General features: G+C 42.0%; 1 protein-coding gene across 1 annotated transcript in view; it reads right to left on the bottom strand.

The window, feature by feature from the left end:
- The window catches only part of CACNA2D2 (calcium voltage-gated channel auxiliary subunit alpha2delta 2), a 1052991-nt gene that overhangs the window by 763069 nt on the left and 270444 nt on the right, over positions 1 to 19478 (bottom strand). Inside the window, exon 3 of the mRNA XM_060240024.1 lies at positions 2929 to 3045. Coding sequence (XP_060096007.1) covers positions 2929 to 3045 — 117 coding nt within the window. The remainder of the gene's footprint in view (positions 1 to 2928; positions 3046 to 19478) is intronic.

The following is a 19478-nucleotide window of genomic DNA, read 5'->3' as shown; positions in this document are numbered from 1 at the left end:
TGGAAACAATTGAGAATTGGAGCACCTCCTTCTGGGACCCATAGAATTGGACTCTCTGGTCTAATCTTTTGAAACATGGAGGGCGGTTTGAGGAGAGGCACAAGCAGCTATGTTGCAAATTTGGTTCCTCAACCTAAAAAAACAAAGCCCCTCCCCAGAGCCCCAGATATTCCTGAATTGATTCTCCACAGAGCCCATTCTCCATGGGGCCCATTGACTAGAATGGTCTCCATGGGTTATAATGGAGCAGGGGAGGGAATCATTTTTTTCACACCTCTATTATGCTTTTCAGTATGATTAGTAATCTGCCATGAGTCACAGAAAAATTGGGCTATAAATATTTGAACAGATAAGTCATTTGGGCAGGTTGATATTTAAGCAACTTCCTGTTTGTTGGGTTAGGCAGGGTTCTGACAGTGATTGTTTCACCTCTTAAATTAAACTTAAATTAGACTTTGTTGGTCTTAAAGGTGCTACTAGACTCAAACTTTGTTCTGCTGCTTCAGACCAACACAGCTACCCACATGAATCTATGTCCCACTTCTGTTATACTTGGCCAGGAAATGTGTCATATTTTACTTTAAAAAAAAAATCAAAGTACGCTGCAAGAGTCTTCCTCCCCCCCCCCCCCCCTTAACGTGCTGGTATGTTTTCTAAGGCTCAGCAAGGTGAGCCCAGGTCTACCAATATAGTGGGAAGAGGTGAGTAGACCTGTTGTCTGGGGGCCAGGTCTACCAATATGATGGAAAGGGAAGGGTAGACCTGTTCTCTGGAGACCAGATCTACCAGTATAGTGGAAATGGGCAGGTAGATCTGCTCACTGGAGGCCTGGTCTACTCATACAGAGGACAACATTTTATGTAATGAAATTTGACTTGATTCTGTTTTGTCTTATAATGTTTAAGTTTTTCTTAAAATCTAGTTTAAAAGAATTCATTCTGAGATTTGTACAAGACAATGGAAATAATCTTCTGAAAAACTAATTTATGTGACAGTCAAATCTAGACTTGCTCGCAACTTTAATGCTACTAGCTTTTTTGCTCACAAGGTAGAATTTTTGCTCACAGCACTGTGGAGCTTAGAAGTACCATGGTGTCCATGAGTACAATTGTTAGGTGCTTCAATGATCCATGGAAGAACTTTCTTCATTAAAATGTAGGCAGGATTCTGGGTTAGAGAGTTTTGTTAGAACTGTACTATCGTCCAGGATGGCCTGCAGCAGATAGTCCCACCAGTTAAACACTACAACCCAAGAGGAACTTGCTTGCAGCTGCCTCTGTTGTGGTGAGGGAGCCTCACTCACAGAAGAAGGCAGGATCATGCACCACTGAAGATATTCCCACTGGCCCGTCCAGCCCAGTAAACATGGAGATGAGTTCACAGTTGAAGAACAGTTTATTGAACAGGACAGACAGAGCACTGTAGCAAACCTCCCACCTCCCCAAGAGGCAAGAGACCAATTCCTTTCTTAAAGGCTAAGTCCCTTCCTACCCTTGAGGCAGGAAAGCCTCTACCCCAGAGAGTCAAAAACAGAGCTAGGTATGCCTGTCCTTATGGAAAGCTCCTTGGTACCCAGGTTTCCCAGATGCTGGCAGTAGTTCCCTCCCCCATGACCCTGAGCTGCTGTAACACTCTGCCTTTTATGGAGGGTCCAAACCAACCTCCCCACATCTACATTACATCACCCCAGGCAGGCTGAGCTTGTGTGCAGCTGCATGCAGAGCATGTGTGTCTGCATGCTCCCTGTGTGTTCAATGTGCATTGCTAGTGTTTTGGGAGGATTAGAACAACAGAACAGACCCTTCTGGGGTTTTATCTTCTATAGTACTGTCTGCGCCTCCCGTGTGGGTTTCCCATCCACTGTAATGAATGGATGACCTTCAGGCCAATAAGCCAGTCTCCTGACTATCTCTTGCTCAACATAAAGGATCTTTCCAAAGGGTCAGGCTGACCCTGTGCTGACTTTGTGCTGATTTGGTATTTTAGGAAACCCAGAAATTCCTGTATGTTTTTCAGCATGGCTATGTTTCAGACAATAGAGAGGCCCAGCTAAGGCCTAGTGGATGGCTCAGAAATAGCAAGGAAATAGCTCTGAGCTTGAACAAGGTGGCCCTACACTAAAGAGTTGATTTTCTGTCACAATGTTGGGTACCCTGCACTACAACAATACCATCTAGTTAATTAAACTTTGCCTTGCTTCAATGATCCATGGAAATAAGCTCTGTGCTGTATGCAAACTGTATATAACTATGCAAATATAAAAACTCTCACTTAAAGCCTCAGTGTGATGGTTTTTGTTCTGAACAAGTAAAGTAAGAAACCCAAATACAGAAAGAGAAGTTCAAGCAACATTACAGTTTTAGCAGACTGGCTGGTTCCAGAACAAATATAACATGTTCATTCAGGAAGGAAATTATACAAAATGAAAAGTTACATTGACAGTGTGTGTCAAAATCTGAGACAACTAACAATACACCATATCATAACTCTTGAGTGTTTTCTGTTCTTCATCCCAAGAGCTGCTTGCACATTAACATTTTGGATTAAAGCCGCCAAAGAAGTAGAAAAAGCTGCTTCTCTAGAAAGTAGAGTTTAGACTAAAGGTTGAGACAATTTAGACCCATCAAGCAGGAGAGGGACACTGACAATGTTTAAAGGGATCTCTAGTTACGGTCTCAAAAATGGCAGAGATACAAAGACCAAAAAACTACTCAATTTGAATAGCTACTATCCTGGGGATTTCTTAAAAATTACCAAACTCTCCACCTTCCAAACACTCTGTGAAGCATTCTGAATAAAGTACTCTATATCAGTCCCTAGAGCTATGCAAATATTAGATGATCATTACACATATCAGGTCCATTATTGCTCATTCTCTGATCTGACAGAGACACCAATTAAGACTAATGCTCGAATGAGCCATCTTACCTTTAATGCCCGAACCTTCTTGGCCAACAGGGTCTCGATGTCACCTGCCACTTTTTCCACTATTTTCTTTGGGACATTCTCTTTTACTTCAAACTGATTCTTTTTGTCATTGAAGATCTGTTGAGAGATGTTAAGAGGAAGAGAGATGGATACGTTAACAAATAGGCATAGTCTGCCATGAAAATATCTTTTGAAAGAAATGAAAAGAATAGTCTAGAAAGTGCTCAAGGGTTTAAGATTCAGCTTCAGACCCTTAATCCACAACAAAATTCTTGAACTGGACAATTTGCTCAAGAATAGATTACTTTCTTTCACATAGCAGTTGTGTATCAAAGACCTACTAGCCTTCATTGCAGGTGCCTTTATAAAAGTACTCTTTTGCTGTGACTTTCCACAGGCATAATTCAAGCATTGCAGACAGTGAGAGAATAAATGAATGAATGGTTGCAAGATGCTCAGATATTACAGTGACAGCTGTCATGTCATTGATATGGTGTATGTTTATGATTGTGTGCCCCATTGCTAAGGCAGTCACAAACAACAACAACAACCATCAGCTACCTTGGAAATGAGATTGAAACAGAAAGGTGTATCTGAATACTTGGCCAGCTTGATACTCTCTCTGAGATTTCCCACTCTGCCCCCCCCCCCCCGCATTCTTCCACTGTGGCAAGCCGAGCGTGCTACACAGTCAGAAGGTTTTGAAGATATGTTTCTCATTTTCTCAAGATTTTTCATGGGATGCCCCCAAGCTTCAGAAAAACAGTACTTCTTGAATCCCACATATGCCTGACTCGAAAGCTAACAGAGAGCCCTCATTCCTCCCACTGTGTATATAATTCAATGGGTACAGAGACTAGAAGCAGATGGTACATGGCTGAAGGTGGTAGCAGAGTCAGTGAAGCTCAAAACAGATACACAAACAGGCGGGTATAATGACAATCTGTAAAAAGAAGGGAAAGAAATGTTCAAGGTAAATAAATACCAATAGAGGAACAGTAATTTGCCTGAACATTCCTAAAATTCATACAGCTCTGCTAGTGTGCCTTTTCTATTGAATGATTCTATGAAACTGTAGGACACATTCAGCAATGACTGCAGTGAAGTTGCAAAGGATGGGTTTGGAATTTGTATTGAGTAATTAATCAATCAGACAAACTAATGGACTCCACCTACATTGTTATCATTGGGTTTCAAAATTAACAGTCTCTCTTCATTTACATTCATCTCTCTCACATAAATATATACGTACGATGTACATAAAACCTGCAGATGAAAGTCATGGTAATTTCAGCAGATAACACTGATAGAAGAGACTGGCTGGTAAGGGAGATGAATGTAGCACAAAATTTATACAAGGAAGTATACAGCAAAAAACGTAGAAAACCATTAAAATGATCTACAGTGTAGACAGAAGTAGGAAATTCCTTGCATCTAACATCAGGCTATACAAATAACCACAGATCTAGCATAGACAATATTTCCATCTTCTCACTGTAGAAAACACATGGTAGGATAAAAGAATTGTGCCTGCCCTCATGCACCCACCCCTCCACTGCCTTCAATGATATAACATCTGGCCATATTGAGAATTAGATGTATTGATAACTCCTCTTATGTACATCACTCAGAACCTGACTTGCCAGGATTGGGCGAATAAGTTGTTGAGGCCACCTTGGTGGGGAGGGCGGGGTATAGATTGAATTAAACATAAACATTGTTATTAATAATAATAATATAAACATGCATAACATAGGCTTCATAGATGCATGCACATAACATGGATGCAAAAATTTCTAGAACTTTTGAAACCATAGGAAGAACTTGAGGAAAAATTGCAAATTAATAACAATAAGTCTAAGGTTATGATTTTTATTAAACAACATAAAAAGCCAGAAAAAACCTTGCAAGTGAAGATGGCAGAGATGCTGTGGCTCTTAGGCCTGGGGGTCTAGCATAGGGGTTCTGTAGAAAGGTGGGTAGTTACTCAAAAGTAGTTTCAAGTGGCAGTTGGTAGTGAGATTTAAAGAGAAGTAAAGATAAAGAACATTTTGAAATGGATTGCAGCAGTATGGCTGGTGAGGGAGCAGAAGCAGTGATGTGTAAAGACTGTGGGATGTTTGTATTTCTACCTAAGAGTAGCATGAATTACACTTGCAGCAAGTGTAAGTTAGTGGCCCTGCTGGAGGAAAAGATACAGGGACTGGAGGCATGATTGTCCATGATGCAATGTATAAAGGAAGATGAGGATTTTCTTGACAAAACATATGAGGTGCTCTTGAAAGGACAAGAGGAGAGAGAGGAAATGGTATCTTAGCAATTAGAAGAGGACCCAACACAGGGGGAGGGTTCCTGGAAAAATGTAACCCAAAGGAGAAAGAAAATCAGGAGATGTTCTGAGCCCCTGCTGCTCAGCAACAGGTTTCAGGATCACCCCACAGTAACTGATTCTGAGCCATTGGAACAAGGGCTACTTCCCCAGCCTCCACGAAGCTTGAAGAAACTTTCTCAGGATCCTGTGGATAAGAAGCCTGGAGCTTCTGCTCCCCAATATAGGAAGAGAAAGGTGGTGGTGATTGGAGACTCCTTGCTCAGAGGGGTGGAGCCCAAAGTGTGCCGACTGGACTTGTCATCCCGAGAGGTCTGCTGTCTGCCAGTTGCAAGCATCCAGCACATGACAGAAAGGATTGGAAGACTTATCAAGCCCATGGATTACTACCCTTTCGTGCTGATCCACGTGGGAACGAACGATACTGCCCATCATAGCCCTGAACGTATTAGAAAAGACTATGTGGCTCTTGGTCAGAAGGTGAAAGAGCTGGGCGCACAGGTTGTGTTCTCGTTAGTGCTTCCTGTTGAAGGCCGTGGCTTGGGACAAGAACGAAGAATACTTCAAATAAACGATTGCCAATGTTGATGGTGTCGTCAGGAAAGTTTCGGATTTCTGGACCATGGCTTACGCTTTCGAGATGGTGGTCTTCTATTGGGAGATGGTTTGCACCTAACGGCAGTAGGAAAAAGGGTGTTTGGTAACAGCCTTGCTAACCTAATAAGGAGGGCTTTAAACTAAATTGTATGGGGGAGCCAGACAATAATTCAAAGCCTTGTATGATGCCAGAAACTGGGGATAAGAACATTAAAGATTTGCAAAGAGTGGTGCATACGCTACGTAATGTAAACTTGCAGGCTTGTACGGAAACAAAACCCTCGGGATGTCTCTACACTAATGCACAGAGTATGGGAAACAAACAGGAGGAACTGGAAGTCCTAATAAAGGAAGGAGACTATGACATAATAGGCCTTACTGAAACTTGGTGAGATGACACTCACAACTGGAATATTAGGATTCAGGGGTACAACTTATTTAAAAGGGACAGGCAAATGAGAAAGGGCGGAGGCATAGCAGTATATGTGAAGGAGGTATATACTTGTGAGGAAATATGTGAATCTGAGCATGGCAGCTCAGTTGAGAGTCTCTGGGTGAAAATAAAAGAAGTAAGAAATAACAGTGATATTATTGTGGGGGTTTGCTATAGACTGCCAAGTCAGGCAGAGGACTTGGATGAGATACTTCTACAGCAGACTGCAAAGTTTTCCAAGAGAAGGAATACCATGATCATGGGAGATTTCAATTGCCCGGACATCTGTTGGAAGTCCAACTCTGCTAAAAATGAAAAGTCAAATAGATTCCTGACTTGTCTTGCTGACAACTTCCTTTTCCAGAAAGTGAAGAAGGAAACAAGGGATCTGCTATCTTGGATTTGATTCTCACCAACAAGGAAGAATTGATTGAAGAAGTGAAAATAGTGGGCACCCTGGGCAGTAGTGACCATGTGATTTTGGAATTTACAGTCTTAGGGAAGGGAAAAGCTATACGTAGTCAGACTTACAGGTTGGACTTCAGAAAGGCAAACTTTGATAAACTTAGAACTATGCTGGGTAAAATCCCATGGTCAGAAATACTTAGGAGGAAGGGGGTTCAGGAGGGGTGGGAGTTTCTTAAAAGCGAAATACTGAGAGTGCAATCAAAGACGATTTCTATGAGAAGAAAAAATGGAAAAAGCATAAAGAAGCCGAAGTGGCTCCATGGACAGCTCTCTAAAGAGAAATAAAAAAGACTCCTTTAGGAATTGGAAGGAGGGTCTTATAACCTAGGATGAATATAAACAAATCACCAGTGCTTGTAGAGAAAAAGTTAGGAAAGCTAAAGCTCAATATGAACTTAGGCTGGCCAAGGATGCTAAAAACAACAAAAAAGGGTTCTTTTCTTATGTTCAGAGTAAGAAAAAGAGCAAGTACACGGTAGGCCCATTGCGAGAGCAAGAAAGTGAAATTGTAACAGGTAATGAAGAGAGGGCGGAACCGCTCAATTCCTACTTTTCCTCAGACTTCTCTTCTGAGGGAAACGGTGCTCATCATGGCAAAAACAGAACATATAAAGAGGGTATGAAGTTCCAATCTAGGATCAGCATAGGGGTAGTACATAAACACCTAGTTTCTTTCAATGAAACTAAGCCCTCAGGGCCAGATGCATCCAAGGGTTCTAAAAGAGCTTGCAGATGTAATTTCTGAGCCTCTGGCTATTATTTTTGAGAATTCTTGGAGAACAGGAGAGATGCCGGAAGATTGGAGGAGGGCGAATGTTGTCCCCATTTTCAAGAAGGGGAAAAAAGAAGATCCGGGTAACTACCGACCCCTCAACTTGACATCTATACCTGGAAAAGTTTTAGAACAAATCATCAAACAATTGGTCCCGACATTTAGAAAGAATGGATGTGATTACTAAGAGCCAGCATGGTTTTCTCAAGAACAAGTCATGTCAGACTAACCTGATCTCTTTTTTTGAGAAAGTGACTACCTTGCTGGATCAGGAGAATGCTACAGACATCGTTTATCTTGATTTCAGTAAGGCTTTTGATAAAGTTCCACATACTATCCTTGTTGACAAGTTGGTAAAATGTGGTTTGGATCCTGTTACCGTTAGGTGGATCTGTAACTGGTTGACAGATTGCACCCAAAGAATGCTTGTGAATGGTTCCTTATCCTCTTGGAGAGGAGTGACAAGTGAAATACCTCAAGGATCTGCCCTGGGACCTGTTTTGTTCAATATCTTTATCAATGATTTGGATGAAGGAATAGAGGGAATGCTTATTAAATTTGCAGATGATACTAAATTGGGAGGGATTGCAAACACAGAAGAAGACAGAAACAGGATACAGGATGACCCTGGCAGGCTGGAAAACTGGGCTAAAATCAATAAAATGAATTTTAACAGGGATAAATGTAAAGTTCTGCATTTAGGTAGGAAAAATCCAATGCATGGTTATAGGATGGGGGAGAGTTGTCTTAGCAGTAGTATGTGTGAAAAGGATCTAGGGGTCTTAGTGGATCATACGCTGAACATGAGTCAACAGTGTGATGCAGTGGCTAAAAAGGCAAATGCAATTTGGGGCTGTATCAACAGAAGTATAGTGTCCAGATCACAAGATGTGATGGTATCACTTTACTCTGCTCTGGGAAGACCTCACCTGGAATATTGTGTTCAGTTTTGGGCACCACATGTTAAGAAGGATATAGACAAGCTGGAATGGGCCCAGAGCAGGGCGACGATGGTGAGGGGTCTGGAGACCAAGTCCTATGAGGAAAGGTTGAAGGAGCTAGGAATGTTTAGCCTGGAGAGGAGGCAGCTGAGAGGTGATATGATCACCATCTTCAAGTACTTGAAGGGCTGTCATATAGAGGATGGTGTGGTATTGTTTTCTGTGGCCCCGGAAGGTATGACCAGAACCAATGGGTTGAAATTAAATCAAAAGAGTTTCCGGCTCAACATTAGGAAGAACTTCCTGACCGTTAGAGCGATTCCTCAGTGGAACAGGCTTCCTTGGAAGGTGGTGGGCTCTCCTTCCTTGGCCATCTGACAGCAATGAAGATCTTGTGAATTTAGGGGGAAGTGTTTGTGAGTTTCCTGCATTATGCAGGGGGTTGGACTAGATGACCCTAGAGGTCCCTTCCAACTCTATGATTCTATGATTCTAGGTAATGGTCTATGAAGATGAAGATGATGATATTGGCTTTATATCCCACCCTTTACTCTGAATCTCAGAGTCTCAGAGCGGTCACAATCTCCTTTACCTTCACCCACTCACACACAGACACACAAAAGACACCCTGTGAAGGGGGTGGGGCTGAGAGAGCTCTCACAGAAGCTGCCCTTTCAAGGACAACTCCCAAGGCCATTCCAGCAGGTGCAAGTGGAGGAGTGGGGAATCAAATCCAGTTTTTACAGGGATAAGAGTCTGCACACTTAACCACTACACCAAACTGGCTCCCATGAGACAGCAGTCTATGTTATGTATGTTCATATTATTATTAATCGGCCAATCCTGGCAAGTCAGGTTCTGCATAATGTACATAATTATGCAGAGGAGTTATCAATACATCTAATTCTCAATATGGCCAAATATATGGATACTTAAACCCTGAAACTGGAATCATGAACAGACAAGAGATCTTTCTACAAACCTTAGAAAAGCCCCAGGTTTGCAGAAAAATCTAAAATCTTTTTTTTTTAAAAAAACCTAAACAGAACAACACCCCCCCCCCCCAATAATAAAAGCAGCACCTGTAGCTTTAAGAAGGCCCTCAGTGGCCATAGCCAGGCAACCACAATTGCATTGCCAGTTGAAGCCTTGGTTTCTGTCACTAAAAGACAGAAAGGAGAGGGCAGGACATTTCCAGGGATGTTTTCACTTTCTGAGGGCCTGACAGCAACATCAGAGTGACTTGCTACTTTGCAACCCACATCACTCAGCCAGTTCTGGCTACTTGCAGCTGTCGAACAGTAGCTACCTCACAACAGCCAGTGTGGTGTAGCTAGGGTTGACAACCTACATGTAGCACCTGGAGATGTCACACTATTACAACTGATCTCCAGATTACCAAGATCAGTTCCCCTGGAGAAAATGGCTGCTTTGGAGGGCGGAGTCTGTGGTATTATACTCTGCTGAGGTATCTCCCCTACCCCAACCCTGTCCTCTCCAGGCTCTCCCTCCAAATCTCCATGTATTTGCAACCTAGAGCTGGCAACCCTAGGTATAGTGGTTAGAGATTCAGAGTATGATCTGACAGACCTACCCGGACATGGAAACTCCTTAGGTGACTTAAGCCAGTTACACACAGGGCAAGGGGGAGAGGATATGAGGGCTGTCAGGAGAAGAAAAGAGGACAAAGTGTGGGATTGGGTATACAGAGGGCAATGAAGTGACCCTTTGAAGTCCTTTCAGGTTCTTCATCACCCAGCATCTGGGAAGATGCAACTAGATCTAGATTGGTCCCTGGCACAGTAAAACTCAGCCATAGCTTTCTTGGGCAGAGGGTGCTAGGGGAAGGGAATCTGAAGACAGGGATAAGGTTGCCAACCAGTGCTGAGTTAGTGTGAGCTAGCTCACCATTTTTAATCTCCAGCTCTCACATTTTTGCCTTAGCTCAGGAAAAATGGCCCCAGAGCAAACTAATTTATGCAGTAGCTCAAAACTTTAATGCCAGTAGTTCACAAAGTAGTTTTGCTCACAAGACTCCACAGCTTAGAGTGAACATTGTTGCCAATCCACAGGTCCCAGTGGGGTTTCCCCCATATTGGGGGGCTCCAATCCACCAGCCCCCATCTGGCCAATGGGGGAACCCCACCCGCAAACAAGGATGTCATGGTACAACGTCCCTGACATGATGATGTCACCCCAAAGTGACATAATTATGCTGGAACACTGTATGTGGACACTTCATTTTGGGGGGTGAACTCTATGGTTTTGTAGCAACCCCCCCCCCAAAACCGTAGAGTTTTTGCCCAAAACTTAGACTGTCATGCACAATGTCCCCAGCATAATGCTATCACTTCTGGGTGATGTCGTTGTGCCATGCACAATTCATGCACACACCAGAAAACTCGCAGAGTAGCGCCAGGATCTCCCCCCACTAGCAGGCAGGGGGGACCTGGCAATCCTAGACAAGGAAGAGATAAAAAGTAGGTTGGATCACCAGTTTGAGGGAGGGAGAGCGGAAGGAAGGAAGGAAGGAAGGAAGGAAGGAAGGAAGGAAGGAAGGAAGGAAGGAAGGAAGGAAGGAAGGAAGGAAGGAAGGAAGGAAGGAAGGAAGGAACATTACGTGAGTTTTACTAAATTTTCAGGGGTTCTGCTGGTATTCCCACTAGAAACATATGTGCATAGATGTCAATGTAATAAACACATTATTTTGCCATTCTTTACCAGGCAAGGGCTGTTTCCACATGTTATGTGCCTCACAATCTATGCTGTTGGGAAGCAGGTTTTTTCCCTGCTTCCCTATAGCATCATGGTACAGTTGTGCATATCCCAAATAAGGTTGACAATTCCAGTTTAGGAAATTCATGGAGCATGGATATAAGACCATATAGTCCATCTCCCAAGGCAGCCATTTTTTCCAGGGGAACTGATCTCTATAGTCTGGAGAGCAGTTGTAAATCTAGGAGAACTTCACATCCCACCTGGATGCTAGCAATCATAGGTGTAGTCTACATACATATGCATAATTTACACATTACATTCATTATCTAATGTCAGCCTGCCTAGCGGGAGAGAAGCAAGAGCTAAATCCATATTCCAATGTGCATTCACTCTACACAATTTGCTTGACATGTGAATAGAGAAGAAAATGGTTACAGAAATAGATTTATGAAAGAATGTATGTAGGTCGTAGTTTGGCCAGTTTATGGAATTGGAACAAATACCCATAGCAGAAATATTTTTCAGATGTTGTTTCTAGATATCTGCCCCTTCCATATATTTTCTTTAAAAAAATTGCCTTTGATCTGCCTTGTGGAACTGCTGTTCAACAAACAGCTAGTTCCATACTGATAATGTGAAGACAGCTGGAGGTGAATTGTCCTGCCTGAATATCAAAGCCCTGTCCTTCCTCCCTTGTCAAATAGCGAGGTCTGCATGCCAGAGGAGGAAAAAAAAATTCTTTACTGCAGAAACCTTTAACAACTGAGTACTGAACATAACTGATTCTTAGGACCACCTCCTAGTCTTCTTTGGGTAAGTAACAGCATAACAAAATAATGTGTTTTGAAGATGTAGTAGGCTCTAGCTGAGCAGAAGCAATTAGGGAAGAAAAAGAATAATCTTCAAGGAGAAAGCTTTGGATGCAGAGGGCGTCATGACCCCAGTATTTTCCCATTATAGAATAGCAAATCTGTTCCTATTGGCTACAGCTAGCCTTATTCGTTAACAATAATCAGGGAGTACTGCTCTTTTGCCAGATTTTTCCCTAATGCTTCTAGCCTTAACAGGCCTACCAGAGCTAAGAATTTGCTCAGGTTTACTGGAGGATTTTGATAAAGTGGCAGTGATAAAATATTGTGCCTAATTTTATAGTGTTATACTGAAGTTAGTTTGTTATGGTAAAACAAATAGCCTTTGTTAAAACATAGTGACAGGCCCATAGCCAGGATTTTTCAAGTCAGGGGGCATTTTTATTTCTCAGGGGGCACTAATGAAATACTGTGCTGAACAACTACATCGTATTCAGAATCAGGATATCAGGCCACTCACTTCAGAAACTTTCAGGTGGGAAAAGTCACAGCGGTGGCAGAAGCATAGAGCGAGCGAGTCCCAGACAGGTTGAAGTGAGGCTGGAAAGGTGAGTATGTGTATGTGTATGCCTAGCTGGCTCCTTCCCCAGGCTAGAATGTGTGCCTTGAAAATCCCATAGAAGCAGCAGGTGGGGGGGAAGCCCAAGAAACCCATCCACTGCCAAGCAATCCTCAGTGGCTGCAGCACCCCAGCATGGTTCCTCCTGTCTCCCAGCCTGGAGATCCACCTCCCCTACTGGGCTGTTCTCAGCAGCCAGTAGACAGGAGAGGCAAAAAGCCAGCTGCAAGAGCACAAGGATCCGCTGCAGCCACCTCTCGCCTTCCCTTCCTTCTCTACCAGGTCAGGGGGCCCTGAGGTGGGGGCCTCAGTAGGAAGTTGGGGGCAGGGTCCCCAGAGGCCCCTTGTAGCTACAGGCCTGCACAGTGATGATGCTAACACAGAGAGATTTGTACTCATGTTGACTGTGGCTGTTATTATTGAGCATGTTATCCACACACAACCATCCCCAGGTTACTGGAAGTACAATCAACAGCAAGATGCCTGTCACTGCATTTTAATTAATATATGCCACTGCCTACTGATGACAGACAGTAGAGTGTAAAGGTCTGAGATACAAGAAAGGAAAAACAAGAAAGCTCACAATGTGAAAAAGTTCAGATTCGCAAACCAAAATTTAGAACTATCAGGCCACCCATTTGTGCTTTTGATTTTCATGCCTTTGTAATGGATTTCGAAATGATAATGCAGTGTTTGAAACTCTTGGCATTTCAAAAATATTTGTTCAACTTTTGCAAAGCTTTTGTAAATTTTCAAAACGATGAGATGGTTTTTCAGAATTATGAATTGCAGCTTCTGGAAACTTAATGTAGATTTGTCTGTCTATGTAAACTGTTCATCTTTTCCCCAGCCATTCCTGAGAAACAAAGTACTTTTCATGTCCACCTGCAACTTATACATTTCCCCCAAAAAAACCTGTTTTCTGTTAGATACCTTTTCAAATGAAGCAAGCATGAAAAGTCAAAACAGCCAAAATGTGTGTGTGTATTCTCACCCTGAGAATTAAAAGTCTTCTAGTGCAATTCTCAATACAGTAATAGTCTACAAAGTCAATGGTCAGGGTACCTCTGTTTTGAATTGTACTACAGATTTACCAATGTATAAACAGTTTTAATTCTATATTTGGCCAATTTAAATATGCAAGTTTTGTGGCATAGAAACATGTTTCCATCTTCAAACACAGAACATATACAGCAATAGATTTGATGCGTGCAGAGAGGAAAACAGCTTATAAAAAGGTTTTTTTTAAATTGAAACAACACTCATACGATAATGGTTGCTTATACATCAAAGAGCACAAAAGCCTACAAATATTAGATCTCTGAAGGGCTACCAGAGTTTCTTATGAAATGGCACCGGATGAGAGAAGAGGTCTCTGTAGCACCTGCCCCAGTACATAAAAGGGCATCAATCTTTTCTGGTAATTTCTCTTACCTGTGGGGAAGGGCAACATTTTCCCTGGCCATTTTCTCTTGGCAATCTCTCCAGTTCCTTGCCAGCACTTCACAGACTGACGGGGGAAATGGGGGAAATATGGCAAATCCTCAGGAGTTGCCTTGACATTATGATGTCACTTCCAGTTTCATGCTGGAAGTGATGTTGTATATTGGCACATGGGTCTCTGTCCCCTAATTCTTCCCTCTTAGCACATATTCATATCAGCCTCTCAATAGGGTCTGCTGTCTTAATCTGCCTGCATCACAGACTTGCCTATCTTCAGCAAATTTCTAAGTTCAGAGAACTCATATTAACATCTACTTCTCATGTCAGAAAACTCATCCTTCAGTACTTTTCCTTGCATTCTGCTCCAAGATATTTCAGTGCTCCTATTGACTCAGCCTTCCATCCTTCCGAGGACGGTAAAATGAGTACCCAGCTTGCTAGGGGGAAAGTGTAGATTACTGGGGAAGGCAATGGCAAACCACCCCGTTAAAAGTCTACTGTGAAAATGTTGCAAAAGTAGCATCACCCCAGAGTTGAAATCGACTGGTGCTTGCATAGGGGACTACCTTCACCTTTTATTAGGCATCTAATCCTGTGAGAGAGCAGATGGAGCAAGGGAGCAGAGATCTGGGAGACCTCCTATTCTGGGCCTCTGTTCTCTGCTACCATTCAACACAGCAGTGGGGGAAATGGGGGGGGGGCAATTTGGCATTGCACCAACACATATCACTTCTGGCATGAAACCATATCAATGATTTATCCCAAACTCTATGGTTTAAAAACAGGTTGGGAGGAATCCTAGAGCACTGTCCCAATGTGATTATATCACTTCCAGTTTTGAGCTGGTAGCAATGTTGTATTTTGGCAAGATGTCCTCAAACCCTAGAGTTTTGCCCTCAAACCACAGCATCCCTGCATAACATTCCCAGAGTGTTGTCATCACTTCCACATGATATCATCGTGTTGAGGATGTCGCTATTCGGGGGAGGGGAGTAGCCTCCCAAAGTAGGGAATGCTCTGCTCAGACCCAGCGGCTGGCAATCCAGGGGAGGGCTTTCTCGGTCATGGAACTCTCTGCTCCTCAGGAAGATTCCTCTGTTCCCCTTCTGCTGCTATCTTATGCCAACAGGTGAAGACTTTTTTGTTTCATTTGGTATTCCCTCAATGAACCCACCTCCTAACAAATATTTTAATTATTTGTATATATTTTAACTGTTTTTAATGGTTTTAGTAATACACATTTGAAAGGGGGGTTGATTTAAATGGTTTTCAAATATAATTTTATCATGGATGTTTTAAATTGTTAGCTGCCTTGGTGATCCTTGTAATGGCAAAAAGGCAGAATACAAATTCTGCAAATACATAAATAATAAATGTGGTGGTGGTAGTGGCTGCTAGCTTAGCTATCTTTCAAATGGATTAATGGAGAAAACTTGTGTTAACAGCTATCAGCCACAGTGGTTTAAATGGAACCTCTGAGATAAGAGGCACTATCTCTGATTATCAGATGCTGAGCTGGGGGTAAAGAAGAGATGATCACCACTTTTATATCCAGATTGTCAGCTACTAGAGGCATCTGGTTGACCATTGCTGTAAACAGAAACAGAATGCTGGACTAGATGAATCTGAATGATACAGCAAAGCAGTTCTTGGACCAGGGTCATTCTTCAGACCCTTCTGGAGGCATGAGGTTGTTCAGTGCTTTAGGGCAAAGTCAGAAAAGGCATGATGCCCATCTTGATCTTATTCTTTCCATGTATTTACTCTTCTTAAAATTTCATTCTCTGATGCTTACATTTCATGGTATGATTGTAATCACAGTGCTGTCTTTGTTACATTAACAGGATGTCAGCTTCTGCGTAGCATCAGGAATAATCAAGCAGGCAGTGAAGGGAGTGACATCAGGCCTTTCTATCAGCATGCTGGAATGATTTGTGCTGTCAGTAGTATGTTGTGTGGAAAACATCATGTAGCACGCTAACAGCAGGTTGGTGGGGAGTAAAAATAAATCCAGATCAACTGAAATGAAAGTAAATGTTGAATCGGAGAAATTAGGGAAAAGAGGCTTATCTATGGGAATAAAGTAAGAACAAGTTTTGGGAGAAGCAAAGTGCCATCTAAACAGGTCTACTCAGAATCCTACTCAAGTCTACTGAATGAAACTTACTCCTAGGAAAGTGGTCTTAGGAGTCAGACAGTTGCAAACCAGCCAGCATAAACAGCACCACCATTTCAGTACCATGTAACTTCAGGTTACGCCTGTCCAAATTGCAGCAGTGTCACAAGTGTCTCAGCAACCACTCGGAGATGCTGTTTGCTTTCTGCTCTCAGGAGGGAGTAAATAAGGCAATTTTAGGCCGAATGAACAAGTTGCTGACTTGGAAGTGAAACACTGGCAGGTGCCAGCACTTACAACCCCAACATAAGAACCCCTGGCCCTGTAGAAAGGGAATGTTCACAAGAGATAAAACAGGAAGGGAAAAGGGAAAAGGCTGACATTTAAAGCACACACACCTGTGCACATTGCAAGCACTTTTCCTTCTATCTAGTGAACAATAAAAAGCAGCTGCCTTGCAATTCTTTGCGATGGAGAAGTGATGGGAGAAAGTACGCAGTTAAGCTGCTCAGGGACAGCCAGCTATAATGAAGCAAACAAATCCAATGAACAAAAAGAATCCCGCTGCCTTAATGAAACAACACTGCAAACAGCAGTAATGGGAACATGAGAAAAATGGAAGAATAATTGATGCTATAGTCTGACTTACCTAAAACAATCATGCTTTGTTCTACAGAAACCCATGCTCGAACTTTTGTTCCTCCCTACTTTCTCGTCTAAAGAGTTTCATGCAGCAAGTTAATTAATAGGACTGTTGTTTTTCTGAATGGGCACGAAAAGATATAGGTATTGCCTATTTCCATATGCAAGCACACTTAAGTATAGTCAAATGAGGACTCACAGCCTTAAAGATATCAGTAAGGCAACAAATCACTGACCTAGGCCAATTAAAAAATTCACCACATGACAATCCTACTGCAAATGAATGCTGTGCCTCTGTTCATGAAGATGACAGTCACTGATATCCAAATCACTTAGTATTACTTAATACTAGTATTAGTATTACCCAAATTACTTAATATGAATTCAACTTTGTCCTGCATGAACAGTGGGATAGGTGCCAGACTGTATACAGAAATGATGCTGCCATTTGGCCTTGCCTTCTAAATAACCAAGAAAAGTCAGATTTTGATAACAGGTAAATAAGAGATGAGTGGGGCAGCAGGGGAAGGAAATGGGGAAGCAGAGAACACTTCTTCTGGCAGCCAGGGTGGGGTCTGGGTTAAAACTGGGCTTCTGAGAAAGGGGTTTAAAGAAGGGAAGATGTTTTGATGGATGCAGGTTCAGACTCCTCACCTACATAGAAGAACGCATGACAGTTGGAGCAGGAGTAGCAGATGTGAAGAAGTCAGCAGCATATGACTTGTGCAAAAAAGAGAACCAAGGGAGATGAGATTAAAGAGATGACATTACAAGATGCGACTTTGATTCTAAAGCTGATCCAGATGATGAAACTGTATAAACTCCACCAGCCATGCATCGGTTCGATTGTTTTTAAGTGTTAAGGGTTTATACTTAGCAATACACCTGCCAATTTCTTGTTTTATGTTACTTATGATGTTTCTAGTGATAAAGGAGCTGCCTGAGGCTCAGGGCTTTTAGCGAAGAAGTTCATTTTGTGCCAAACCACATTCCTGTATTTTTAGATGCCTGGAAAAAAAATGCCTGTGGTACACTGTATATCTTATAAATGTTCTCATGGGAGACTTTACTGTGGTTTTGACTTCTAGCCAAGATATGAATGTCTGTGGCATTATAGGTATTCAGAGGGCATGCAGTGCTACAACCTATCCCTTGCAACATAGCATAAATTAACAATGAGAATCCATCCTCTCTCAAAGTTCAACAATAGCAACACTATGCTCATGTATCCAGAGCGCCCACCCTCTAAAATTCCAAGGTATTCATGACCCATTTCATCAGAGGAATTCTAAGGATCAGCTGGCAGTTATAACTGGAACCTTTAATGAAGTTCACCTGCTCATGTCTGAAGATGTTCTTGGATTTTTCAAGACTCTTCTATCTTCTAGTTGATAGAACCCTTTCTATTACTGATCCATAGGAGGAACTTCTGAGATGCAGTGTGTCATTGTAGTTAGACTAGGATGGGGGAGTACAATTCTCTCCTAACTTACTAGCTTGGCCAAGCCTACTACACTGAATTGTAACGCTAAAAAATCAAGAAGAAAACATTCATGCCACCCTGTTCCCAGGAGAAAAGGGGGGATTAAAATTTTATAGATGTAATTTAAAATATGAAGGCAGCATGGTAGAGCCTTGTCTTGTCAGATCTCAGAAGCTAAGTAGAGTCAGTACTTGGATGGAAGATCACCAAAGAAGACTCTGAAGGGGAAAGCAATAACAAACCAGCTCTGCTTCTCACGTGCCTTGAAAGCCCCTTGTTGGGGTTACCATAAGTTAGCTACGATTTGATAGCAGTTTACACACACACACATTATTTAAATAACATATATGCTACTTTAAAAAAAACCCAACCAAATTCTGTTCAAAGTGGCTTACACCATTAGCAAGGCAATAACAAAAAAAAAAATCAATGCAGATAAAATGACAAGCTATATAAAAGCAATAAACCAGCAAACAATCCACTTATTAGATTGGGGCAAAACTATAACAACAACAAAAAATAAAATCCATCACCAACCTCAAACTAATGAATTAAGATGCCCACCAAAACAATACAAGACTATTTCTGCAGTAGTAAAATTTCCCAGATTGAAATTTTAAAAACTGCAAGTTATGTGGAATTTTCCACAGTAGAGTTTTCCTAACCAGGCATAAAACCAAAGTTTTATCCTTCTTACTTCCACATTTTTGGAACCTGATAAAACTGGGGATTCCAAAAATGTGGGGTAAAAAAGAGAAAACTTCAGGCTGAGTTTTATTATATCAGTCATAGACCAGATAAAAGGCACAAATCTATCAGAGGTATACTACTAAAATACACATCCATGCATCAGAAACCATTCACCAGGTTTGCACCTGGTAAAGAAAAATCTACTAAGGAAAATTTCACATCATGTGCAGTTTTAAAAAACATCAGTGTGGGAAATTACACTATTGTGGAAATGGTCCAAGATGAAAAATGTGTTTGCCTGTTATTTAAATACTAACAAGAAAGAGCACTAGGTGGACCTCTAGGCAAAGTATTACTGCAAATGTCCTGTACTTGGTCACCACCACCAGCCTCCTCAGCAAGCTAAGGAACCAAATGAAGAACCTCTAATGAAGTTCTAAGTGAATGGTCAGATCTATATGGGAGACAGCAGACTTCTGAACAGGAAAAA

Source organism: Heteronotia binoei, chromosome 5 (assembly GCF_032191835.1).
Source record: "Heteronotia binoei isolate CCM8104 ecotype False Entrance Well chromosome 5, APGP_CSIRO_Hbin_v1, whole genome shotgun sequence".
In the NCBI taxonomy this organism is placed as follows: domain Eukaryota; kingdom Metazoa; phylum Chordata; class Lepidosauria; order Squamata; family Gekkonidae; genus Heteronotia; species Heteronotia binoei.
This window is presented reverse-complemented; position numbering and strand designations above follow the sequence as displayed.